Source organism: Rhinoderma darwinii, chromosome 2, assembly GCF_050947455.1.
Source record: "Rhinoderma darwinii isolate aRhiDar2 chromosome 2, aRhiDar2.hap1, whole genome shotgun sequence".
In the NCBI taxonomy this organism is placed as follows: domain Eukaryota; kingdom Metazoa; phylum Chordata; class Amphibia; order Anura; family Rhinodermatidae; genus Rhinoderma; species Rhinoderma darwinii.
The window spans coordinates 359,664,116-359,691,278 of NC_134688.1; the positions used below are offsets into that span (position 1 = coordinate 359,664,116).

Here is a 27,163-nt window from a genome sequence, read left to right on the forward strand (position 1 = left end):
CACAAACATGGATAAAAAGATACATTTATATACAAATTGGCAAAAAACAATGCTAAGTACTCCTTGCTAAAAGACATAATTCATCTCGTGACTGGGAATCGGCACTATAAGGGCAAGCTTTTGCTAACAAATTTTATAGGCCTCGCACAAACCGAAAGTTTTTATTTTTTTTAATGAGCCCTAAGGCCCCATGCACACGACCGTACCCGCAATCAAGGCCCACGATTGCGGGCACGGCCAGCCGCTGACTGACAGCCGCATTTTCGGGCCGTGCTCCCATACAAAGTATGGGAGCACGGCCCGCAAAATGCGAAAGAACGGACATGTTCCATAATTCCAGGAACATTTCCACGGCACTGACACCCTTCCGTAGTGCTACGGAAAGGTGTCAGTGTTCAATGAAAGTGAATAGCTCCGTTTTTGCGGACCGCAATTGCGGTCCGCAAAAACTGAGGTTTTTTACGGTCGTGTGCATGGGGCCTAAGGCCTCCTGCACGTGGCCGTAGCCGTGTGCAGACACTGTGATTACGGGCACGGCCGGCCGTGGACTGTCACCCGCACTTGTGGGCAGTGCTCCCATTATAAAGAATAGGAGCATGGTCCGCATATTATCAAAAAAAAAATATATAAAATAGGACATGTCCTATTTTTCGCTGGTCATTTCTATGGCCCGGACACCATCCCGTAAATATACGGGAAGTGTCTGTGCGCTATAGTATTGAATGTATCCGTATTTTGATCTGCAATTACGGATCTGTAATTGCGGCTCAAAATTGCAGTCATGTGCATGGGGCCTAACACCTGGATGGCTCTTTACTGCCAATGATCCAGAGCACCATAAACTCTGCAGCAGAACATTGCAGTGGTCCAGGATGAAATCTAAAAAAAAAAAAGAAAACAAACATGGTTATATTGCATACAAAAAAAAATACACTTTTAGCATCTCATGTTCAAATGTATCCTCTCTTAGGCTCTTTTCAGAAACCATTTTTGCTTTCTGTCGGAGGTATATGTTGGGAGAACTTCCCCAACATTTAACTCCAACTGAACGCTGCAAAGTATACCACTCCATGCCTCCCATTGTAAATACATGTGCCGGTCATTTGTTCCATGGGAGAGAAACCTCTCCCCATTGAAATAAACATGCACACTCAGCCAAGCCGAGCTTGCATGTTTATGGTGGAGTCGGAAGAAACAGCCGTCAACCGAACGAGCATTCGTCCGACAGCCCTCTCATGTGTATGGCCACCATTAGGAACACACAGTATGTTGAATGGCAACATGTCAGAGCCTAAGTCGAGATGCCCCCATACACATTGGATCAGTGGCGGATTTCACTGACAAATCTTATTTTTTTTATTGTCAACTTCAAGTGAATCTCTACTCTTGAATACCATTCTTCTTTTGTCTTAAGCTATATTAGGTTAAAAAAACTTCTGTGTTGATTCATTTGTTAATATATATTTATAGCGGTCAGAGGTTTGTTTTTCAGATACAGAGATCTAAATCCCCTGCATAGAGAAACAGCGCTCCTCAAGTTACAATATGATTTTAGTTCCATTGTTACTTGAAAATATTGTAACTTGAACCAATTACCAGTTTTCCCAGTTATGGTCTCATAACAGGACTGCCCACAAATGACCTCAGTCCATTAGCCACATACTTTTGATGAAGATATCTTTGGACTTGGGGGGGTGTGGAAGATAAAATGCAACTATACTTCGTAAATAACTTGCAATCCCGAACTTGTAAATTATGAGGGCAGCATTTGTTTCAAAGAATCATTTTAAGAAAGTACTAAAAGGACTACCTGGCACCATCTAAAGATCAGAACTTTTGAAACATTTTTCTACTTGGCGATGGAAGTGTCTTGAGTCAAGTTTTTGCCGCTTTTTGCAGGGCAAAATTGAAAGACTCTCAGCCCTTGAAAATGAAAAGGATTCGGGTTTATGATCTGAACAGACATTAGTAATTTGACTTGTGTCTTTACATAAAAAAGAGGAGTCTGAAATAAGAGTCACATTCCTGTCTTCGGGGGATGATATTGCTGAAGGCATCTCAAACTCATTCTTGGAGATTTGACAGCTGTCAGAAGTTGAAGATAAAAATGAATTGCCATTTGTATCAGACACAAGTACAGTTGACTCAGTCAATGGTATTGGTGTTCTTTCACATTCTTGACTCGAGTGACAATAGTCCGTGTTGCACTCCTCTTTCTGGGGCTTCATCTGCTTTATTAACTTTAGTGTCCTATTGAAGTTGTCACCAGTCCCATCAAGGTCCGCAATACATTGTAAATCTCTCTCATTGGACTCAAATTCAACCCCTCGAGGAAATCGCCTACTAGGAACTTTGAGCTTTGGAGCATTTAATTTACTTGATACATTCTGACTTTCCATGAAGGATTTAACAGAATCAGGTATTTCTTTGCAGTGAGTTGCTTTTTCGGAACTCAAATATCGTTTTAAATGAGATATACATGGATTTGTTTTGACCACAGGAATAATTGAAGATGGTTTTAATCGAGAAACAAACATGATAAGTTCATCATATGAAGAGTGGTCAGAATATGGAACCACATAGATATCTTTGTGACAAAACTTTATTTTACGGCTGGTTGGAAGAATGGCTATGGTTGGATGGATAGAATTCCATTTCTCCATGTTAGAGCGATTCACTTCAAACTGCTCCACCACACGGATTCTTCCATCTCCTTTCGATGCTGAAAAAACATCTTCCATTTCTAATAGAGTGAGCAATTCCAGTCTCTTGGGACTTACAACAACCCAAGATTTAAATGTTTTGGCCAAGTCCACCAAAAGAGATTCTTTTCCTATAGTGTACAGGCCTGCAATAAAAATCAAGAGCTTGGTAAACTGGCAAAAAAAATAAAATGTAAAAGTTAAAAATTTGCCTACAAAAATGAAGTTGCTTGACTATATTGAATGCAATATGCCCCTGATAGAAGACTGGAGGAGAGATATTCTGTATACTTTTTCAGAGGGCGCATTACCCTAAAGACTCCCTACCAGCTGGATCTCTGCAAGTAGAAAAGCCTATGTTGTATACACTGCCTAGAACAATGATGCTTAACTGGTGGACCTGATGTGCAGCCCCAGGGGAAGGCAAGTTTATATGGTGTAGAGACTCCGGCTCTGGGGAAGTCCCAGACATCGCATATCCATATATGGAGAGCGATGTCAGGGAATTCCACAGAGTCTCGGAGCAGAGCCGATGCTAGCGCTCTGCCCGGGACTCCGCTCTGGGGAAGACCCTGACAACACTGTCCATATATGGAAAGTGATGTCAGGGAATTGTACAGCGTCCCGGAGCAGAGCCGATACTAGCGCTCTGCCCGGGACTCCGCTCTGGGGAAGACCCTGACAACACTGTCCATATATGGACAGCGATGTCAGTGAATTCCAGAGTCACGGAGCAGAGCCGATACTAGTGGCTCTGTGTCCTACGAGCTGCAGATGACAGCCTCAGGGGCCGCATGCGGCCCTCGTGCTTGAGACCCCTGGGCTAGATAGTGCTGCATCTCAAAAAGTAAAAATAATTTTTAATAAAAAACTATTTATAAAGTTGCACCAAGCACACTGACCTTTTTATTTAAAAATTTTTTCAAAAGGTTTACATAGCCTTTAAAATAAGAAAATTGTTGACCAAAAAACAAGTCAGCCTACCCCTTGGCCCAGCACTGTCTGAAAAGTAATGTGCGGCCCTTTGATGGAGACAAGGACGTATTTAAAACCACTAGTGGTTTAGAAGGACGTAAAGCGAGTAAAGCCTAGGAAAGGTGTAGGCAGCGATGTTGAGGCAGAGATCTCGTAAGATCTGCTGTGACTTAAATGTCTCCTTTTCACACAGAAAAGACGTGACCATGTTTAGACCATACACTGTACTTACACTGAGTACTATTTTACATGATTTTTATTTTTCACAAACATACATGTTCCAAAGACATTGTATGTCTGCAAATAGTTCCTAATAATTAAAAAATAAATAAATAATTCTCTGGACTGTGGTTATAACAGTTACTGATGTTTTAGTCCAAAACTCGTGGACTAAAGGCATCAGTGATCTACTCATAAACTGTCAAAGATCTACCAGTGAATGTCGATCTATGGTTTGTCTACCAAGGCCATAGAGTTATGAATAGGGATGCACGATGCATCGAAACTTCGATACTGTTTCGATACTCTGCATCCCAAAACGGTTCGATACCGTTATTTCATGTATTTCGATACTTAGCTGTGCGGCCGCACAGCTCTGTATTGTAACACATGAATGTATGAGAGCGAGGCTGCGGCTGTGAAATACAGTCATTGCCGCGCTCCTGAGTCCTGATAACAAGTGCGCGCCGTGAGTATGATGCGATGCGGCCAGCGCTGTATTAATGATTGCCGGCAATGAAGACAGAACATGGCAGGAGCACTACAAGACACCCCCATGTTCTTTTTTCAGTGGCAGAACCGCAGCTCATTAGTACAGCGCTGGCCGCATCTCCTCATGCTGACCGCGCACGCACTTCCTGTCAGGAGCGGGGCAATGACTATATTACACAGCCGCAGCCCCGCTGGCGGAGATCAGAGAAACCTCTCATCTCCGTCGTTATTCCCGTGAATGCTGCGATCACAACGGACTGCAGCATTCAGGGGAAAATGAGAAGGGGGGATGCCCCTTGGATCGCGTCACAGGGAATTCCTGTGACGCGATTGAGGGACATACCATATATGGGCAGACAGCCCAGGGTCCATTGAAGGACCCCAGGGCTGTCCTACCATATTTCCTGTTGTTAGGGCATACTTAGGTATGTCCTAACAACTGCCTGTGTACTATCAGTACACAGGCTAATGTACTGTAATATACAGTAGATATATGCCAGTACATTAAAGTTTAAAAATAAAGTAAAAACAAACTAATATTAAATAAAAAATATATATACATACACTTTTTTTTTACAATAAACATTAAAATAAGTCTCAATACATAAAACATACACATATTTGGTATTGGCGCGGCCGTAATAACCTGCACAACAAATTTTTTTGCATCATTTATGATGTGTACGCTGTAAAATAATAAAATAAAAACTGCTTTCTTTCACTTATTGTGAGGCACAAGGTGCGATGAATTTAACCTCCATGTGCCTCACATTAATAGTATTTAACCCCATCATGTACCTAACATATTAACCCTTTATGACTGAGAAACATGATGGGGTTAATTACTATTAATGTGAGGCACATGGAGGTTAAATTCATCATTACACCTCGCGCCTCACATCAGAAAATGGAAGAACTTTTTTTTTATTACTGTTAGCAAAGTATCGAAATCGCAATACTAAACGAAGTATCGGTATCGAAGACCAAATTCTGGTATCGTGACATCCCTAGTTATGAATAGAAGTTGAATTCATTTTAATTTACTTGAAATACATGAGAAAATACCACAGAATGTCACAGCACCATAAAGGGCCCCAAAACGGTCCCACCATGCCCTAGGTCATGTAGAGGCCTTTCTAAATGGATTGTCCCAGTAGCGCAGCATACTGTATAAAAAATATATTTGAAAATTTCGTGCGTTGTATGGAAATGAGGCCTGAAGTGTTCGCTAGGCGTATACTCAGCTCGGTAGTGTCCGGCGTTTTCAGGACTAACCAACCAAACTTTCCTTGAATGACGTGGATAGTGCCTCCTTCATTATCCAAACTCTTCTTCATATCTTGCGCTCACTTTTTACTGCAGGGAACCGGCACATGCGCATTAGGAACTCCCTCTTGTGGGCAGAGGCTTTAATTCCCTTCTGTGCATGCACCGGATCCCATCTACGTTCTGAAGTAATCGCGGTTCACATGGCGACCGGTGCACACGCAGAAGGGGATCGCTGCAGTACTGTGGACAAACAGGCATACATTTAGAAAGGTCTTAACATGAAATAGATAGTGTGGTGGACCCAGTTTAGGTAAGGTAAAACTGATAACAGGTTACTTTTAAGCCCATTTTAGGCCTACATGACCAAGCAATTTTTTAAGTTTTTCCATAGTCTCATTCAAAGAGCTATAACTTCTTTACTTTTCCATCTACATAGCTGTATAAGGACTTGTTTTTTTGTGGGTCAAGTTGTACTTTTGAATAGCACAATTTTGGGGTCCATATAATATATTGATTAACTTTTATTAACTTTTTGTGGGGGGGGGGGGGCGGGTAGTGGAAAAAGCCAAGAAATTTTGCCATTCTTTTTTTGCGTCTTAGATATACGCCGTTTACCATGTGGTACACATAACATAATAACTTTAATCAGCGGGTCATTACGATTGTGGTAATACCAAGTTTATAGAGATTTTTTATGTTTTACTACTTTCACAGTAAAAACACTTTCTTCAAAATTATTTGTTTTTGTTACGCCAAGTTTTAAGATCCGTAATTGTTTTTATATTTCTGCTGACATAGCTGTATGAGGGCTTATTTTGCGGCACAACTTGTTATTAGTACCATTTGAGCACATGCAAATTTTTGATCACTTAATTTTTTTTGAAGGCAGGATGAACAGAAAGCAGAAATTCAGGCAGTTTATTTTGTTATTTTTGCGGCATCCACCATGTGGGTTAAATGATGTAATAGCTTTACAGTTGGGGTCGCTACGGACACGCCGATACTAAATATGTGTAACTTTATTTATTTTTTTTATAATAAAGAATTTTGTAAGGGGAAAAAGTTTTAGTTTTTTTTATTTACTTGCGATTTTTATTTATTATAAAAATTATTGAACTTTTTGTTAACTTTTTTTTTTTATTGTCCCACTAGTGGACTTTACTATGCGATCATTTGCTTTTATAATACACTGCAATACTTCTAGCCTAGCAGGCATCCACTACAGGCAGACCTGGGGGCCTTTGTAAGGCCCCCGGCTGCCATAAAAACCATTGGCACACCCGCGATCGCATCACGTGGTGCCGGTGGAGTAAGAGAGGGAGCCCCCTTGCTCTAAAACCACATATATGTGGCGCTCGCTATTGAGCGCCGCGTGTAAGGGGTTAAACGGGCGGGATCTATGTTGATTTCGGTCCCACCCGCTAGAGCAGGTGCCTAGCTGTCTTTAGACCGCCCAAATCCCGTGGTCTGAAGCCCGTTCCGGGCTTTTGTCACAACGCTACCTTTTCACAGCGCTGTGACATAAGTACCCTTAATGGCCGCCTAAAAGGTGTATTGGCGGTTATTAAAGGGTTAAACACTTAGCCCCTAACTTCACACAGTAAATCTTGACATGACGAAAGGTTGAAGATTATTGCAATGTGATATCCAGGGGTAGCACAGAAAAGGGACATGTATTACCTTATATCAGTCACTGGCCCTTTTCACAGAAAAAAAATGAGGGCCAATAAATGAATCCATAGTCCTAGTTCTGCATTCAGCAATACTAAACACTTTGCCAATGTGCCACCCAATTTAGTGGTCAACTTACTTACCAATCACTATGTCATGGTATGGGTGCTCTTCAATTAATTCCTTGATTTGTTCAGTTGCTATTTCACGAGAGGGTAGCCTTTGCTCAGGATCACAATTTGTGTTGTCCAAATACAGAACATCAATCTTTCTATTTTTTAGTGGAGGGCATGCGAGCATAACAGGGTCATATCGAAAATCCGCTACAATGAAAAAGAGAAATGGTCACCTGGAGAATGAAGTCTATTGACAGAAAACTATGTATAAAATACTTTATTTGATTTAACCCAGCATTCACAGTTTTACAAATCTCTACAAACTCCTGATTATCACTCAGGTCTTAGGGTAGGTTTAGACGGCTTATTTTCAGCCGTTTTTCGGGCCGGAAACGCCCTGAAAAATGTCTGAAAAAACGGAAGCTAAAAACGCCTCCAAACATCTGCCCACTGATTTCAATGGGAAAAACGGCATTTCGTTCCGACGGGGAGTTTTTTTATGTGGGCGTTTGAAAAAACTGGGCGTAAAAAAACGCCCTGTAAAAAGAAGTGCATCCCACTTCTTGAGCAGTTTTTGGAGCCGTTTTTCATTGTGTCAATAGAAAAATAGCTCCAAAAAACACATCAAAAAACGGCTGATGCTTTAAAAACGGCTGAAAACCAGAGGCGGTTTTCGCTTGAAAACAGCTCCGTATTTTACAGCCGTTTTTACTTTATCGTGTGAACATACCCTCGGGCTTTCGTAGCTTTCCATATAAGCAGCATTTCAGAATCATTGGAATCATGTGAAAACTTTTAACCTACACTCCATGGACTGTGTCTGGGATTGCAGCTCATCTACATTTAAGTAAATGAGGCGGAGCTGCAATGCCAGACACATCCCATAGGCAGGATTGCGGTTTCTGCAAAAAAGCAGACCTTTGTTGTAATCCTAGACAACCTCTTAAAAATATGTAGACTAGACCGCTTATATCCTCATATAAACGACATTCATTTATTGTTAAAGTATAAAGCTTCCTTTATGGAATGAGTATTGCACTCTTAGAATGCAGAGGGGTTTTTACTTTAAAAAAAAAATAGTTTCTGAAATTGTAGTTAAAGAGAGGTATCTTATCAAATTTACCTGTATACAAGACAGTACCAAAGTATCCCTCAAAGAGGAACATAACAGAGCCAGGGCAATGGTTGGCATCTATTAGGGTCACCGATACTGTTTCAATGCCAGAGTTATCCAAAGGCAGCATGTGGCATACTCCAACTTCTAACGAATTGATCCATTTGCTCTTTACCTAAGAGTGAAAATAAATGACTGGTGAGGTCTGCAGATACAGGACTGTAATTTCTTTCAGACAAATACCCCTATATATAATTCTATACCTAAAAGGTTTTTTTCCATGAAAGATATTTATAGCATATCGACCTTGCAGGGTAGTAGCAGCCACGCACGCCTGATAACTGTACAATCTATATAGAAGAAGCTTAGCGAGCATGTTTGGCCGTTTCAGGATCTCAAACCTTAAGGGTATCCCACAGTTGTTTAGCCCTTTATGGGCTTCTTCTAGAGGCTAATGTTTGTAGTGCCTCTGTGCCATGCAGAGGTCTCGATAACTCCTCTACATGCGACATGGACGCCTGTAAAGGCTCCTGCACGCCTTGAAATCGGTCTCATGCATATTCTTACGCTTGAGACAGAGTTCACTTTGAGAAGGAGGATGGAGCTAGCGGAACAGTATAAGAGGTAATAGGAGTGCATAAGAAGAGGTTCTCAGAACCTCACTTTATCTACTACTTTGAACGGTTGTACTGTGCCGCTAGGTCAGCGCTGCCGGGTCCTAATGATGTCAGTCAGGCACTGGGACAATAAACGCATAAAGCTCTGTGGCGTCATTAGAAGGGCCACCAGGGGCAGAGGACAGATGAGGAGGAAAACTAATGGCAGCGCCCGGGTCACAGTCTTCACAGGAGGGAAAGCTAGAGGTAAAAGAAGATCTCTTTAAAGAGGCTCTGTCACCAGATTTTGCAACCCCTATCTGCTATTACAGCAGATAGGCGCTGCAATGTAGATTACAGGAACGTTTTTATTTTTAAAAAACGAGCATTTTTGGCCAAGTTATGACCATTTTTGTAATTATGCAAATGAGGCTTGCAAAAGTCCAAGTGGGTGTGTTTAAAAGTAAAAGTCCAAGTGGGCGTGTATTATGTGCGTACATCGGGGCGTTTTTAATACTTTTACTAGCTGGGCGCTGTGAAGAGAAGTAACATCCTCTTCTCTTCAGAACGCCCAGCTTCTGACAGTGCAGATCTGTGACGTCACTCACAGGTCCTGCATCGTGACTGCCACATCGGCAGCAGAGGCTACAGTTGATTCTGCAGCAGCATCAGCGTTTGCAGGTAAGATCGACTTACCTGCAAACGCTGATGCTGCTGCAGAATCAACTGTAGCCTCTGGTGCCGATGTGGCCGTCACGATGCAGGACCTGTGAGTGACGTCACAGATCTGCACTGTCAGAAGCTGGGCGTTCTGAAGAGAAGAGGATGTTACATCTCTTCAGAGCGCCCAGCTAGTGAAAGTATTAAAAACGCCCCGATGTACGCACATAATACACGCCCACTTGGACTTTTACTTTTAAACACACCCACTTGGACTTTTGCAAGCCTCATTTGCATAATTACAAAAATGGTCATAACTTGGCCAAAAATGCTCGTTTTTTAAAAATAAAAACGTTACTGTAATCTACATTGCAGCGCCTATCTGCTGCAATAGCAGATAGGGGTTGCAAAATCTGGTGACAGAGCCTCTTTAAGTCCTTTCCCTGCACCATCAGGAACCTTCCTCCATTGCCTCCTGCTCATTTATCACCCTCCCCAGTCTCTGTGTTTATGTGCCCCTGTGTATTGTACAACAACGTGATCCTCCAGGCTCATTTGCCCCTGCTCCATGTCTGCTGCTCCCTACAGGAGGTCTCTCTTTGTCCACCTCACCCATTTGCTCGTGTTCTTATCTGGGTTCCCATGTCGCAGTGAAAATTGGTTTTGGGGCTTTGTTTTTTTTTTTGTCCCGAACCAGTTTCGGGGCAAAACTGCACCACTTTGCCACAATTTTTGAAAGACTGCCAAAAAATTGTGCAGTTTTGCCCCAGTTCATGGCAAAAAAAAATATTTCACCACGATAAAGCCAGCTTGACTGGAATGTAATCGGTGCAAATTCCACCTCACCCTGCTGCAAATTTATTTCTAATAAAGCTAAAGAAAAATATAAATAAAATCATCATGTGTATATAAGAGACCTATTTTATTTGAACTGTGAATTTTTGTGTTTTGGGGAGCTGCTGTACTGCGTGCCCCCCTGCACCACAGGTTCTGCAGTCCAAATAAAATGTCTGGAGGGGTGACAGCCGGAGCACACACACACCTTATTTGACATGTTCCACTATTTCAACAATTTTTGCTTTTACTTGATCTATTTGCATGGTCTTCTGCACTGTTCCCTGAGTGACAGTTTTCATGCTTCAAAAAAGGTAGTGTTCACACTTCTATTCAGTGTGTAACATTATTATCAAGCACGTCCAAATACTATTAATATTAGTTATGACCTATTTTACATTTATGCTAATGAGTTTCTTAATGGACAACTGGGCGTGTATTACTTTTTGACCAATTGGGCGTTGTGGAGAGAAGTGTATGACGCTGACCAATTAGCGTCATACACTTCTCCCCACACATTAACATTACTCAAGTGTCCTGACAGTGAATATACATTACCTCCAGCCAGTGTGTGTATGTGGCTGGACATAGCGATCTAGTGAAGATCACTATGTGTTGGTCAGCGTCATACACTTCTCTCCACAACGCCCACTTGGTCAAAAAGTAATACACGCCCAGTTGTCCATTAAGAAACTCATTAGCATAAAGCTAATATAGGTCATAACTCCGTCAAAAATGATGGTTTTTCTAATTAATAAAACACTGCTGTAATCTACATTACAGCGCCGATCACATCATGTACAAGATAGGCCACTTATAATGTGGTGACAGAGCCTCTTTAAAACTTAGCTTTTAACCCCTTAATGACCAGCCTATTTTAGACGTTAATGACCAAGCCATTTTTTAAGTTTTTCCATCGTCTCATTCAAAGAACTATACACTTTTTATTTGTGCATCGACATAGCTGTATAAGGTCTTGTTTTTTGCGGGACAAGTTGTACTTTTTAATAGCACCATTTTGGGGTACATAGAATTTATTGATTAACTTTTATTAACTTTTTTTTGGGGGGGGGGGGGAATAGAAAAAAAACAGCAATTTCGCCACACTTTTTTGCATCCTAAATTTATGCCGTTTACCGTGTGGTATAAATAACACAATAACTTTATTCAGCGGGTTGTTGCGATTGCAACGATACCAAATTTGTATCGTTTCTGTATGTTTTACTACTTTTACACAGTCAAAACTATTTGTTTTTGTGTCTCCATATTTGAAGAGCCATAACGTTTTTATTTTTTCGCCGATGCAATTGCATGTTTTTTAATTTTATTTTTTACGACGTTCAACTTGCGGGTTAAATGATGTAATAAGTTTATAGTTGGCGTCGTTACGGACGCGGCGATACCAAATATGTGAAACTTTTTTACTTTATTTTGTTTGTTAATAATAAAGCAGTTTGTAAGGGGGAAAAAGTGGGTTTTTCATTTTTATATTTTTTTACTAGTCCCACTAGGGGACTTCACTATGCGATAATCCGATCGCATTTATAAAACGGACAGGTATCTGCTATGTCATGCCAGAGGCATGATCTCTGGCATGATCTAGCAGGCATTCACCACAGGCAGACCTGGGGGCCTTTATTAGGCCCCCGGCTGCCATCAGAGAAACAGACACTCGGCAATCTTATCGCTGGGTGTCAGATGGATGAGAGGGAGCTCCCTCCTTCTCTCCAAAACCACTCAGATGCGGTGCTCGTTATTGTGCACCGCATCTGAGGGGTTAAACGGGTGAGATTGATACTAATATCGATCTCACCCGGCAGAGCAGGGACGCCCCCAGCTACCTCTGGGAGATTTGACAGCTCCCTGCTCTGTTTTCTTATTCCGATGCCGCGACGTAAAAAGTCTATGGCATCGGAATAAGGCCCGTTAGTGACCGACGTAGAAACACTATGGGCCGGTCACTAACTGGTTAATCATTACCATTGAAAAACTATAGATAGACCAACAGGACAGACAAAACACAAAGTTCTAGGTTGTCCAACGTTACAACAACCTATATAGTGATCAATCCAACTCACTGACCAAATATCACAGAAATGATGCACAAGGCAAGCGGGTGTATGTCTGTCTATTCAGTGACCACCAACTCAATGAACCTCAATGATTGCAGCAAAAGAAAATCAAACGATACAAGTAGCAAAAAAAGTGGGTGGATCTTACCAGACTTGTACGAGGATCCAGTGTGCGGCATTCACATGATTAATGATAGAAGATACTTTATCACACCAGGTCTGGAATAAAGAGACAGTACCAACTATCTCAAAACTCACCCTACTGTTAGGAGCACAACAGGCCAGATATTCAGTCCGGTTACGGACCATAAAAAAAACGAGAATCGCCAACAAGGCCCTATCCCTACACATATATATATATATATATATATATATAAAACTATCCTCACAACGCACATCTACCCTCTTGGGAGTCATCAGGGGATTCACAGAATATTTGAATATATTTTGTAAATTTTTTTGAGTATTTCTTATTTTGATTGCAATGTTTTAGACATAATCATTGGCAAGTCTAAAACGTGGCAATCAAACAAAATCATTTTTCCAAAAAATTGTGAAATATATTCCTATTATACTAGTCCTTCTAAATGAATTAGAATATCATCAACAAGTTTATTTCAGTAATTCAATTCAAAAAGTGAAACTCATATTATACAGAATCATTGCACACAGAGTGATCTATTTCCAGCATTTTTTTCTTTTAATGTTGATGATTATGCGAACAGTTAATGAAAACCCCAAATTTAGTCTTTCCGAAAATTTGAATATTGGGTAAAAGTTGAAGATTGTAACTCATGGTGTCACACTCTAATCAGCGAATCAACACAAAACACCTGCAAAGGTTTCCTAAGCCTTTAACCCCTTCCCTCTTTGGCCACTTTTGACCTTCCTGACAGAGCCTCATTTTTCAAATCTGACATGTGTCACTTTATGTGGTAATAACTTCGGAATGCTTTTAGCTATCCAAACGATTCTGAGACTGTTTTCTCGTGACATATTGGACTTTATGTTGCTGGCAAAATTTGCTCGATACATTCAGTATTTAATTGTGAAAAACACAAAAATATTGTGAAAAATAGCAAAATTTTTCTAAAATTAAATGTATCTGCTTGTAAGACAGTTATAGCACACAAAATAGTTGCTAATTAACATCCCCCATATGTCTACTTTAGATTTGCATCGTTTTTTGAACATCCTTTTATTTTTCTAGGACGTTACGAGGCTTAGAACTTTAGCAGCAATTTCTCACATTTTCAAGAAAATGTCAAAAGGCTGTTGTTTCAGGGACCAGTTCAGTTGTGAAGTGGCTTTGAGGACCTTATATATTAGAAACCCCCAAACCCACTCATTTTAGAAACTTCACCCCTCAAAGTAGTCAAAACAGCATTTAGAAAGTTTCTTAAACCTTTAGACATTTCACAGGACTTAAAAGGGAAGGTGTCATGACATTTTTATTTTTTTTATAATATTGCTTTTAGTGTGATATTAAAATACATTTTATTTATGTGTTCTTGTGTTCTACTTATTTTTTTTTACTTACTTTTACTTCTCTATGGGGGCTGCCATTTTTTTTTCATCTCTGTATGTGTCTATTAACGACACATACAGAGATGGAATACGGCACATACATCCCCATAGAGAATGCGAACGGGAGCCGTTCCATTCACTGCAGTGTACGCCGTCTGTGTGGGAACGGCGCATGTGCCGCTCCCACACAGACCAAAACGAAGCTCGTTAGCAGAGCGAAATCCGGCGCCATTTTCATGTGGACCAGAAGCTGCTGCCGGACAGTCAGATGACGACATATGTTCAAGGAAGCAAAGGTGCAAGGAATAGGAGCGGAAGCGGCAGGAGCAGGTAAGTTATGCTTGCGTATGTGATGTGTGTATTATGTTTGTGTATGTTAGTGTTATACTGTCTGCTTAGCACTGTATCTAATCCTCCTACACTGTGCAGTCGCTCAGAAAATGGCTGCACACAGTGTAGGAGGTTTGAAGATTCAACCCCCCTCCTTCTCCTGGCACTAGCCAGAATAAGGGAGGGGGGATTGTGTGAGGACACTAGAGCGAGTGTGTCTACCCCAAATTTGCAGCATAAAGCAATGAGGCTGCTTTACCACATTGACCATGCTGCAATTTTGGGAACTGCTCCCTCTAGTGACCAGCACATGGAAATGTTATAAATTAGAATCTAATTTATAATATTTCCTGACTTGTGAAAAAATTAAAACAATGTGTAATCACTCAAATAATGATTGTTTAAAAAAAAATATAAAAAAATTTGAGACACATTCCCTTTAAGGCAAAGTAGAGGTGAAATTCACAAATGTCATTATTTTTTTGCAGAAATTTTTATTTTTACAAAAATTTTTTGTAACACAGAAGATTTTACCAGAGAAACGCAACCCAATATTTATTGCCCAGGTTCTGCAGTTTTTGGAAATATCCCACATGTGACCCTAGTGCGGTAATGGACTGAAGCACAGGCCTCAGAAGCAAAGAAGCACCTAGAGGGTTTTGGGGCCTCTTTTGTGAGAGAATATATTTTAGGCACCATGTCAGGTTTGAAGAGGTCTTGTGATACCAAAACAGTGGAAACCCCCCACAAGTGACCCCATTTTGGAAGCTACACCCCTTGAGGAATTATGTAGGGATACAGTGAGCATTTTGAACCCCACACAATACCTCACATGTGGTCATAAACGGCTGATTGAACACAAAGCAGGGCTTAGGGTTTGTTCACAGTTTTTTGCAGGCTGAAAATTCTGCCTCAAAATTCTGTCAGATTTTTATCTGCCTGCATGCCGTTTGCCGCGTTTTTTGCAGCCTTTTTTCGCCTGCGGCCATTGAGCGCCACGGGCAAAAACACCTTCTCTACCTCCCATTGATGTCAATGGGATGTTATAGATGTAAACGCCTGAAGATAGGGCATGTCGCTTTTTTTCCCCCGCAAGCCAGGTTTACCGCTCGCGGAGACAAAACATCTTCGCCTCCCATTGAAATTAATTGGAGACGTTTTCGGAAGTTTTTTTGGTGCATCAGAAAACGTGGCAAAAAAGTGTGTGAACAGGGTCTTAGAAGGAAAAAAGCGCCATTTGGCTTTTGGAGCTTAAATTTAGCAGGAATGGTTTGCGGAGGCCATGTCGTATTTGCAATGCCCCTGAGGGACCAAAACAGTGGAAGCCCCACACCAGTGACCCCATTTTGGAAACTACACCCCTTGAGGAATTCATCTAGGGGTGTAGTGAGCATTTTGACCCCACAGATGTTTCATATATTTTATTAGGATTAGGCAGTGAAAATAAAAAAACTAATTTTTCTTCAGTAAGACATATCTTTAGCTCAAAATTTTTCATTTTCTCAACAAATAAAAGGAAAAAAAATAAAAATAAAAAAAAGAACGCCAACTTTTGTAAAGCAATTTCTCCCAAGTACGGCAATACCCCATTTGTGGTCATAAACTGCTGTTTTGGCACACGGCAGAGCTCAGAACGGAAGGAGTGCCATTTGGCTTTTGGAGTGAAGATTTTGCTGGATTGGTTTCTGGTCGCTATGTCGCATTTGAAAAGCCCCTGTGGGACCAAAACAGTGGAAACCCCCCACAAGTGACCCCATTTTGGAAACTACACCCCTCAAGGTATTCACCTAGGGGTGTAGTGAGCATTTTAACCCGGCAGGTGTTTTGCAGAAATTAGTGTGCACTCGATGTTGCAGAGTGAAAATGTTATCTGCTGGTGTTGGTCCACTGTGTTATATCAAGTCCAGAGTCAGCTCAGCCGTCTGCTAGGAAATATCCGAGCACTTCATGCTTCCCTCTGCTGACAAGCTTTATGGACATGCCGATTTAGTTTTCCAACAGGACTTGGCACCTGCCCACACTGCCAAAAGTACCAATACCTGGTTTAATAACCACAGTATCACTGTGCTTGATTGGCAAGCAAACTCGCCTGACCTAAACCCCATAGAGCATCTATGGGGTATTGTCAAGAGGAAGATGAGACACCAGACCCAACAATGCAGACGAGCTGAAGGCCGCTATCAAAGCAACCTGGGCTTCCATAACACCACAGCAGTGCCAAAGGCTGATCGCCTCCATGTCACACCGCATTGATGCAGTAATTCATGCAAAAGGAGCCCCGAGCAAGTATTGAGTGCATATACTGGACATACTTTTCAGTAGGCCTACATTTCGGTATTAAAAATCATTTTTGAAATTAGGTTATTTAATATTCTAATTTTCTGAGAGACTTCATTTTGTATTTAGCCATAATCATCAACATTAAAAGAAAAAAAATGCTGGAAATACATCACCCTGTGTTTAATGAATCTATATTATATAGGAGTTTCACTTTTTGAATTGAATTACTGAAATAAATTAACTTTATGATGATATTTTAATTCATTGAGAAGGACTAGTATACTCTGAATGACCCCTGATGACTCCCAAGAGGGTAGAAACGCGTTGCAATGATAGCATCATATGTGTATGTAGTGTAAGGATAGGGCCTTGTTGGCCATTCCCCTTTTAGGGTCAGTAACCGGACTGAATATCTGGCCTGTTGTGCTCCTAACAGTAGGGTGAGTTTTGAGATAGTTGGTACTGTCTCTTTATTCCGGACCTGGTGTGATAAAGTATCTTCTATCATTAATCATGTGAATGCCGTACACTGGATCCTCGTACAAGTCTGGTAAGATCCACCCACTTTTTTTACTACTTGTATCGTTTGATTTTCTTTTGCTGCAATCATTGAGGTTCATTGAGTTGGTGGTCCCTGAATAGACAGACATACACCCGCTTGCCTTGTGCATCATTTCTGTGATATTTGGTCAGTGAGTTGGATTGATCACTATATAAGTTGTTGTAACGTTGGTCAACCTAGAACTTTGTGTTTTGTCTGTCCTGTTGGTCTATACTTTTTTCAATGGTAATGATTAAAAGTTACGTTTTAAGTAGCTATCTTAGCTGATAAGTTTTAGAATTACCTAAACTCGCTATTTACGCATGAAAGTCTTGGTATAAGTTATTGTATTGTTTTCCTGCATGAAGTGAGTTTTTAACTACATATTACTAATTTGAATTACCGCACATTACTAATTAATTTTACTCTGCTGGAAAATATGTTGTGCCACCTCTGGTGCCATAAAAGAAGCATGTTACCGGAGGACAACAGGCAGGCTTAATAAAGAGTTACACATCCCGAGAGAATATATCTGATAGTTCTTAACTACAGCAATACATTGTAACAAACTGCAGCTGTGTGAAAGCAGATCAAGGACAGGAAGTTCAGCTACTTATATATTATACAATACCTGTAACTTATGTTCAAGGACTTTGGCTGTGACTGGTGAACAATAGAGTGGATTTTTCCATGTGGAAGACAAACCCATTGTATGGTCACTATGCATATGAGACAGAAAAAAGAGCCGGATGTGACTGCATTTTCGGATCTGCCAAAAATCCACAGCAATGGGTGTGCTGGGAAGAAGCGTCCCATTCATTATTAACCTCCACGTAGCTAACAAAGATAGAATAGATTGTTGTTAAGTGTTGTAAAAGTTTAGAGAAGAACAAATAAAAAATAATACATGTAATATTCCCGTTTATATCAAGTCTATTCTGCTTTATGTGGTGTGTACAGTTCTGTGTGCTATAAAAGTATTCCCTTTGATGTGGGAAAAGTCCATTTCAAAGATGAAAGCAGCAACTGGACAACTGATCAATAGGTCCCTATTGGGACATCTTGTTTTTTCTTTTTGTTTGCAAAAATTGTGCAATTTGTGCCTTTACAGTTTAAGATATACTGCCATTCCAATCCTTGCATTCCCTGTAAAATGAAAATTCTGGAGCATCTTTTCTCAGATTTCTGCATGGTGATCTTCTGTTATGCCTCCTGGAAATGTATGAGTAAACTGACAATTGGGGTTACCATTCCTCTTGGCAAATATGATCCCTACGGTCAGACACTGTTCAGAGTGAGAGAATGTAGGGACACACCCTAGAAGGGAATGGTAACACCTGGTTTACAACACAAAGTTCTAAGAAAACAAGAATCAATTATTTTCTGGGGAAGTTTTTACTAAAAAACAGATGTCAGGGGAGCACACAGTTCCTCTTTAACCCCTTAAGGACGCAGCCTACTTTGGACCTAAAGGCTCAGAGCCCATTTTTCAAATCTGACATATTTCACTTTATGTGGTAATAACTCTGGAATGCTTTTACCTATCCAAGCGATTCCGAGATTGTTTTCTCGTGACACATTGGGCTTTATGTTAGTGGTAAAATTTGGTCGATACATAGTGTTTATTTGTGAAAAACAGCAAAATTTTGCAAAAATTTGGAATAATTTAAATTTTTCTGAATTTAAATGTATCTGCTTGTAAGGTAGATGGTTATACCACACAAAATAGTTACTAATTAACATTTCCAAATGTCTACTGTAGATTGGCATCATTTTTTGAACATTATTTTATTTTTCTAGGAAGTTACAAGGCTTAGAACATAACCAGCAATTTCTCGTATTTTCATGCAAATTTCAAAAGCTTTTTTTTTGCAAATTGAATTTTTCTTGCAGAAATTACATTTTAATTGATTATTTTCTGTTAGGCCTTATTCAGACGAACGTGTATTACGTCCGTGATACGCACGTGAAAATCACGCGCGTCGCACGGACCTATGTTAGTGAACATAGGTTAGTGGGGCCGTTCAGACAGTCCGTGATTTTCACGCAGCGTATGTCCGCTGTGTAAAACGACGTGTCTTATACTTGGCCGTTTTTCGTGCATCACGCACCCATTGAAGTCAATGGGTGCGTGATAATTGCGCAAGGCACACGGAAGCACTTCCGTGTCGCGTGTGATTCGCGCAACAGTAGATAAAGAAATGAAGGAAAAAATAAAAGCACTTCCTTCATTTCATTTTCTAAACATCAAAATCGCGTGTCATAAGGCTGGCATATGCGTGAAAATCACGCAGCCAACTCTGATGACACACGGAAGTGACACGTGCGCAAAACGCAGCTTTTTTTGCACGCGCAAAACGCAGCGTTTTTTGCACATGCAAAACGCACACGCTTGTGTGAATCCGGCCTAACACAGAAGATTTTACCAGAGAAACACTACTAAATATGTATTGTCCAGATTCTGCAGTTTTTAGAAATGTCCCACATGTGGCTCTAGTGCGCTCGTGGACTAAAAAACACAAGCCCCAGAAGCAAAGAAGCACCTAGTGCATTTTGAGGCATCTTTTTTTCTCAATATATATTTTAGGCAGCATGCCAGGTTTGAAGACGTCTTGTGGTGCCAAAATTTTAGAAATTCCCCAAAATTGACCCCATTTTGGAAACTAGACCCCTCAAGGAATTCATCTATGGGTATTGTGACCTTCAAGATCTAACAGTTTTTTCACAGAACTTATTTGAATTAGGCTGTGAATTTAAAAAAAATTGTTTTTGTTTTTTTCCTAATATATAGTTTTGGCTTAAAATTTCATATTTTCAAAAGGAATACAATTCCCCATTTTGTTGCCCAATTTGTCCTGAATGCGGCAATACCCCATTTGTGGTGATAAACTGCCATTTGTGCCCATGGGAGGGCTCAGAAGGGAAGGAGTGCTATGTGTTCTTTGGAGTCCAGATTTTGCTGGATTGGTTTTCAGGTGCCATGTTGCATTTGCAGAGCCCCAGAGGTATCAAGGCAATGGAAACCCACCAGAAGTTCATAAAAAACTACACCCCTTAAGACATTCATCTAGAGGTGTAGTGAGCATTTTGACCCCACAGGTACTGTGTAAAAGATAATGTGCAGCAGATGGTGGAGTGAGACTTTCAATATATATATATATATATATATATATATATATATATATATATATATATATATATATATATATATATATATATATATATACCCCATTTCAGTGTTCAATATATTGTGCCCAGCATGTGCCACCGGAGATATACACCCCATAAACTGTAATGTGGGTTCTCCTGGGTTCGGCAATACCCTACGTGTGGCTTATCTGCTGCCTGGGCACACGGCAGGGCTCAGAAGGGAAAGACGAGGGGGGATAAGATGTGCGGAGTGCATCAGGGTAAGTAAAACTGGGGGAAATTAAAAATCAAGGGATGTAAGATAAATTCTAAAACACTTTTTCATACAGAGCCCTGGTTTTTCGGGACACGTGTCGCATTGGTATATTATGTCCTTCCTTATCCCCCTCTTTGAGCAGACTCTGACAAGAAGGGAAAAAGTCCAAAAAGATGCAGTTAGGGGAACTCCTCCTGGAATATGTTGCCCTGGTACTATGCGTGTGGCCTCGCTTCCAGAAGTACTGGGTGCCCCCCCCCCCTTCCTGGTCCCTAAAGATTAGTTTCTTGATAACCACCTCTTGAAATTCCAGGAAAGTTCCCGTCTGGCCTGCACATTGACGTAGCACGTACACATTGTACAATGCCATCGGTATGATGTGCACGGCCAGCTTCTTATACCACACCGCATGGCGCTGTAGGGCTTCAGCACTTGATCTGACAAGTCCACCCCTCCCATGTACCTATTGTAGTCCAGGATGTAGCCTGGTTTCTGTACTGGTACCTCGTACTGGTACATGGGTACTGGTGCGGCCATGTATTGTTGTCAATACAAGGACATCTCTCTTGTCCTTGTACTTGACACACAATATGTTGCTGCTAGATTGTGCCCTGCTCTCACCCCTTCTGCCCAAGCAGAGTCTTAGGGAGGCCTCTCAGGTTTTTTTTCTAGCAGTGCCACATGCCGCAGTACTTCTGGAAGCGAGGCACTTGAAGAGTGAGACGCTGGTATAAAAATTATCCAGGTAGAGGTGGTAACCCTGGTCCAGCAGTGGGTGCACCAAATCCCACCCAATTTTTGCGTTAATTCCCTTCATATATCCTAAATTTGTAGGTATACACTGATGCACTCTTGCACAGCTTATACATCTTCACGCCATACCTTGCCCTCTTACTCGGCAGGTACTGGCGTAATTTAAGCCTCCCTTTAAAATGTACCAGGGACTCATTAACAGAAATACACTTCTCGGGGGTGTATGCTTGGGCAAACCAGGCACTGAAATGGTCTAATAGGGGTCTCAGTTTACACAAACGGTCAAAACTGGGGTCATCTCGGGGTGGGCACTGCTCATTATCAGTATAATGTAAGGAGCAAAGTATTGCCTCATAACGCATCCTGGACATGGCCATGCGGTACATCGGGGTGTGGTATAACAGGTCTGTACTGCAGTAGGTCCTAATGGATTTCTTTTTCAGAAGCCCCATGTTCAAGAGCAGTCCCCAGAACTTGCCCAACTCTGCTGCGTCTACAGGAGTCCACCTGTGGGATTGGGCATAAAATGATGTGGGGTTCTTTGTTATATACTGTTGGGCATATACATTTGTCTGGTACACCATAACCTCTATAGAGTCATCCGTGAAAAAGAACTTGAAAAAGTCCATCTCACTGAGCCCTGCCGTATTAAATTTTAGCCCTGGGCTGCCGGGCACTCAGGGATTTGGGGTTTGTAATTGTCTGGTGTGTTGGTCCAAATGGGGTCACTTCGCTCGGAGGTTTCAACTAGGGTGGAGGTCCTGGGGCGTCTCCTAGGGGGTCCCTCCCCTTCATTACTGGATGAGGAGGTTGATAAATAAAAGAGTCGCGCCATCTGACGAGTCTGTGTCAGAGACAAGAAACGCATAGGCCTCTTCAAGAGAAAATTACCTTTGGGACATATTTTATTATTTGTGTCACATGTGTACATTGTGTACTTAGACCAAACTACAGTGATGGATCCCTAACGCTAAACCTAACTAACTGTGACTGATTCCTGACGCTAAATTCCCTGACGCAATACCTACTACGCTTTTTGACGGTTCCCTGACACTAACTAACCCTAATACTAAACTATCTGCTGACTTTTTGTTTTTATTATATTTTTTTTTTTTTTTTTAAAAGACAAAAAAAAAAAATAATCCTCAGGGACCAAAAGATGTTGCCCTGAAGACTCAAAAGTGGTCAGTGATAGAGATTAAAGACCAAAAACGTGGGTGACAAGGGGAAAACAAGGACAGGAGTGGAAGTGGATAGAAGGTCGGAAAAGTTTTGTAAACTACACTGCAAGTTTTTTTTTTTCGAAACTAAACTGCACTGCCCCACGCCACAACCTCTCTCAACAATTCTCAAATTCCAAAAGAGAGCGGGTGCGGCAGGATCTGAGGGCAGAGCAGGAAATTATGTATGCGATTGCTGCTATTGGTCGGTCGTCACTAACTAACCAATAGCAGCGATCGTGGAGGCGGGACCACTACGATTGGCCCCTGCACACTGAGCTGTGATCCCCAGGACGTACTATTCTGGCGCTGAGCGCGTACGGTGCACTTAGCGCGACGGAATAATATGTCGCTGAGCGAGAAGGTGCTAAAAAGTTATTCCCATCTTGTAATGTTATGTTATTTTGCTAGGATGTGTCACAATATTATAAATCGGTGTGGCGGGGAGGGGGGGGGGGTAAAACCTCTGGGACATTCATAAGAACAAAAAGTCTCCTGCACAGCAGAGGTCCCGGCCACCCAAAGTGCAAGAAACTGAAATACAGCTATATTCAAGTGAATTCAACTGTATTGCACTTCCCTGCAAGGCGGGTGGGTAGGAGCAGCGCAATACAGGGAAAAAAAACTAAAGGGGCTGCAGCATTTAAAGTGGCAACTAAGCTGTTAGAAAGAGGGCATGGCCATCTGTCATCCTATCACCCCCCCCCCCCTCCCCTTGTATTGCAGTGTATTATACCAATCGTTTGTTCAAATCTACTAGGGGGACAAAAGAAAATTGGGAAAAAAAAAGTTAAATAAAGTTATTTTAAGACACAAAAAAAAATATCAAAAGTTAAAAAATAAACATAATTGGTATCGCTGCATTTGTACAGGTCCACGCTATTATAATATGACTTAATTTAACCCAAATTGTAAATGGCGTAAAAAAACAAAAAGAAACGCCAGAATTGCTGTTTTTGGTCACCTTACCTCCGAAATAAAATGGAATAAAAAGTGATCAAAAAGCTCCACGTGCCCCAAAATGGTACCAATAAAAACCATAGCTCGCCAAAAAAATAAAAGCCCTCACATCGCTCTAGCGAAGGAGAAAACTAAAAGTTATAACTCTCAGAATATGGCGAGAAACAAATTTTTTTAAATCAAATATGTTTTCCTTTGCAAAAGTAGTACATTATAAAAAAAAATTATATATATATATATATATATATATATATATATAAATTTGGTATCGCTGTAATCATAATAACCCAAAGGAAAAAAAAAAGAGTTAACATGTCATTTTTTCCGCATTATGAACCCTGTAAAAATGAAACCCCAAAACCTACAGATAAGGCCCCATGCACACGACCGTATTTTTGTCCACCCGTAAATACTGGCGTAAATACGGGTCCTTGGTCACCCGTATTTACGCGCACGTTTTCGCTGCAAAATTACACTGCAGTAATCGGCAGCCCCTTCTCTCTATCAGTGCAGGATAGAGAACGGACAGCCCTTTCCGTAATAAAAGTAAAAGAAATTCATACTTACCCGGCCGTTGTCTTGGTGACGCGTCCCTCTCTTGACATCCAGTTGACGCGGCAGTCCATGTGACCGCTGCAGCCAGTGATTGGCTGCAGCGGTCACATGGGCTGTAACGTCATCCCAGGAGGCCGGACTGGAGGAAGAAGAAGGGAGTTCTGGGTAAGTATGAACGTCTTTTTTTTTTTACAGCTTTATCTATATTGTGATCGGTAGCCACTGTCCCTGGTGCTGAAAGAGTTACTGCCGATCGTTTAACTCTTTCAGCACCCTGGACAGTGACTATACACTGACATCGCCTATCAACGCTCCCGTAATTAGGGGGGAACACACGTTGTCACCCGTAATTACGGGAGCCCCATAGACTTCTATTACGGCCTGAAATAGGACATGTTCTATATTTTTCAACGGCACGGGCACCTTCCCGTAAGCATTCACAACGGAACATGTGATCGCTGCAACCAATTGCTGGCAGCAGCAGTCATTGCTTCAACCAGTGATTGGCTGCAACGGTGACACGTCCCAGCGCTGGACAACCCCTTTAAGGGTATGTTCACACGCACCGTTTTCAGACATAATTTGGGCGTTTTACGCCTCGAATCACGCCTGAAAAAACGGCTCCATTACGCCTGCAAACATCTGCCCATTGCTTTCAATGGGAATTATGATGTTCTGTTCCCACGAGCCTTTATTTTACGCGTCGTTGTCAAAATACGGTGCGTAAAATGACGGCTCGTCAAAAGAAGTGCCGGACACTTCTTGTGCCGTTTTTGGAGGCGTTTTTCATTGACTCCATTGAAAAACAGCTCCAAAAACGTCTGTAAAAAACGTGAGTTGTTAAAAAAACGTCTGAAAATCAGGAGCTGTTTTCGCCTGAAAACAGCTCCGTATTTTCAGACGTTTTTGGAGCTGTGAACATACCCTAACAAGCAGCTGTCTCCTCCTCTAGCTGGGTTGAATAATACACAGGGAAATCATATTCTGTATAAAGTTTAGGCTTTTGGCTGGAAGATTTGCTGCCCATAACAAGCATTGGGGAATTAATTCACCAGGTTCAAGATTCTCTTATGCTATGTTCACACGGGGTATTTTGCCAAGTTTTTTGACGCGGAAACCGCGTCGCAAAACTCGGCAAAAACGGCCCGAGAACGCCTCCCATTGATTTCAATGGGAGGCGTCGGCGTCTTTTTCCCGCGAGCAGTAAAACTGCCTCGCGGGAAAAAGAAGCGACATGCCCTATCTTCGGGCGCTTCCGCCCTCTGACCTCCCATTGACTTCAATGGGAGGCAGGAGAAAGCGTATTTCTCGCTGTTTTATGCCCGCGGCGCTCAATGGCCGCGGGTGAAAAACGGCGTGATAATTGCCACGAAAATCGGCGAGCAGGGAGAGGAATATCTGCCTCAAAGTTCCAAACGGAATTTTGAGGCAGATATTCCTCCCCCAAAATACTCCATGTGAACATACCCTAATGGTGAACTTGTGAAAGAAAACTAGGGGAAGGATTCTCCCAGTGTATTCTATGGACCAACAAAGTGACCGAACAAGCAAATTCATTCACTCACCCTGAATCCTGTCCAGATGGGACCACCAGACTCCACTTTGCAGTTCAGATGCTCCTCCTCCTCCTCCTCCTCATAGTTTATATCTCCCAGAAAAGAGAAACTTATCAGATATTGACCTCACACTCCTGAAATGAAACTCCAAACTCTGTTCTTGTAGCCGGAGGGAATCCTCTGTTCTGCCAATGATGAAAAGTCTCATAATTCTATGTTTCTAGCTCCTCTTTAAAGGCCATGTACACCTTTGGGGGGAATTTTTTTTATACATAGATTAGTCAGTGTGTTTAGAGTAACTTTGTAATATATATATATAATTTTTTTTTTTATTTTTTTTTTAAATACATTTCTCTTTTGTAGATCCAGCTGTTTTGCATCCTCTATACAGAACAGCTGTATCGCTCGTTTTACACTGAATCCGTCAGTCCCGCAGACGTGATGGGTTCAGTGTCAACGAGACACGCAGGATCCACCTGTAAATCGATCACATCTAAGTTACGGGACTGACGGATCCAGTGTAAAACGAGCGATACAGATGTTCTGTATAGAGGATGCAAAACAGCGGGATCTCCAAAAGTAAAGCAAATTTTTAATAACGACTAATTACAAAATTACACTAAAAACACTGACTAATCTATTTCTTTAAAAAAAAATTCCCTCAAAGTTGTACATAGCCTTTAATTAGCGATGCAGCCCCTAAATTCTGAGGATCGGTGAGGGTCCCGGAAGTTAAGACCCCCACCGATCAGAAAGTGATCGCATATGCTAGCAATATACCATTACTTATATGGTAGAAAGTGTGCGTCCCCCAGATGCCTGGAGCCAGTTATAAATACCCTTTATATAGTGCCAGCCACAAGCCTCCCAAACCATAGGAATACTTGATGTAAAACGTAAGACTCCAGCCTCCATGCTGCCAACCACAGAACTACGTCAGACAAAAAAAATGCAGTAGCAACCAATCACATCACGTCGTTCTTGTTTCAACTTAGAGCTGCGATCTGATTGGTTATTATGGGCGCCAGCTGCAATATCTATATTACTTACATATTTCCCATTGAAGGAAGCAAGCGCTAGCAATGAAAGAAAACTGTGCGCCTCCCCATTCACTGCCGTTATAATGGTACAGCTCATAATCACAAACGCTTATAACGCATAGCTAGCCGGTTGTTGTCAGAACTTTGGGGAAGTATCTGAACGCAGAATAATTCACGCATGCGCTATTCGCTTCCAAATCAATATTTGCTGTGCTCCACTGCTTCTGTCTTACCATCCCGGAAGTGCGGAATGCCTATCGTCGGTAAGAACGTCT

The 27,163-nt window shown here is 41.5% G+C and overlaps 2 protein-coding genes across 5 annotated transcripts in view; one reads left to right on the forward strand and one right to left on the reverse strand.

Annotated features, from left to right (window-relative positions):
- Positions 1-324: 324 nt before the first annotated feature.
- Positions 325-27,048, reverse strand: DCLRE1B (DNA cross-link repair 1B). Of its 3 annotated transcripts, XM_075853842.1 has the most exons (7): positions 26,899-27,048; positions 25,858-26,096; positions 18,030-18,235; positions 8,568-8,733; positions 7,472-7,651; positions 1,811-2,848; positions 325-879 (listed from the first exon to the last, which is right to left on the reverse strand). In XM_075853842.1, the coding sequence occupies exons 3-6, from the start codon at positions 18,216-18,218 to the stop codon at positions 1,821-1,823; spliced, it is 1,563 nt and encodes a 520-aa protein (XP_075709957.1). In that variant the 5' UTR covers positions 18,219-18,235; positions 25,858-26,096; positions 26,899-27,048; the 3' UTR covers positions 325-879; positions 1,811-1,820. The 3 variants fall into 3 exon arrangements, with proteins under 3 accessions (XP_075709957.1, XP_075709955.1, XP_075709956.1); XM_075853840.1 differs by having other exon boundaries at positions 325-2,848; XM_075853841.1 differs by lacking the exon at positions 25,858-26,096 and having other exon boundaries at positions 325-2,848.
- AP4B1 (adaptor related protein complex 4 subunit beta 1) overlaps positions 26,916-27,163 on the forward strand; it is a 44,656-nt gene continuing 44,408 nt past the window's right edge. For both annotated transcript variants that reach the window (XM_075853834.1, XM_075853837.1), the window contains exon 1: positions 26,916-27,151. The gene's annotated coding sequence lies outside the window, so the exon portion shown is untranslated. The remainder of the gene's footprint in view (positions 27,152-27,163) is intronic.

Excerpts from the sequence above, each read along its gene's own strand:
- DCLRE1B (XM_075853841.1), bottom strand. The coding sequence starts at position 18,218 with ATGAATGGGACGCTTCTTCCCAGCACACCCATTGCTGTGGATTTTTGG. Across the intron at positions 8,734-18,029 it reads TCCTTGAACATAAGTTACAG|GTAAAGAGCAAATGGATCAA; the intron begins GTATTGTATAAT and ends TTTCACTCTTAG. Across the intron at positions 7,652-8,567 it reads TGGTACTGTCTTGTATACAG|CGGATTTTCGATATGACCCT; the intron begins GTAAATTTGATA and ends TTTTCATTGTAG.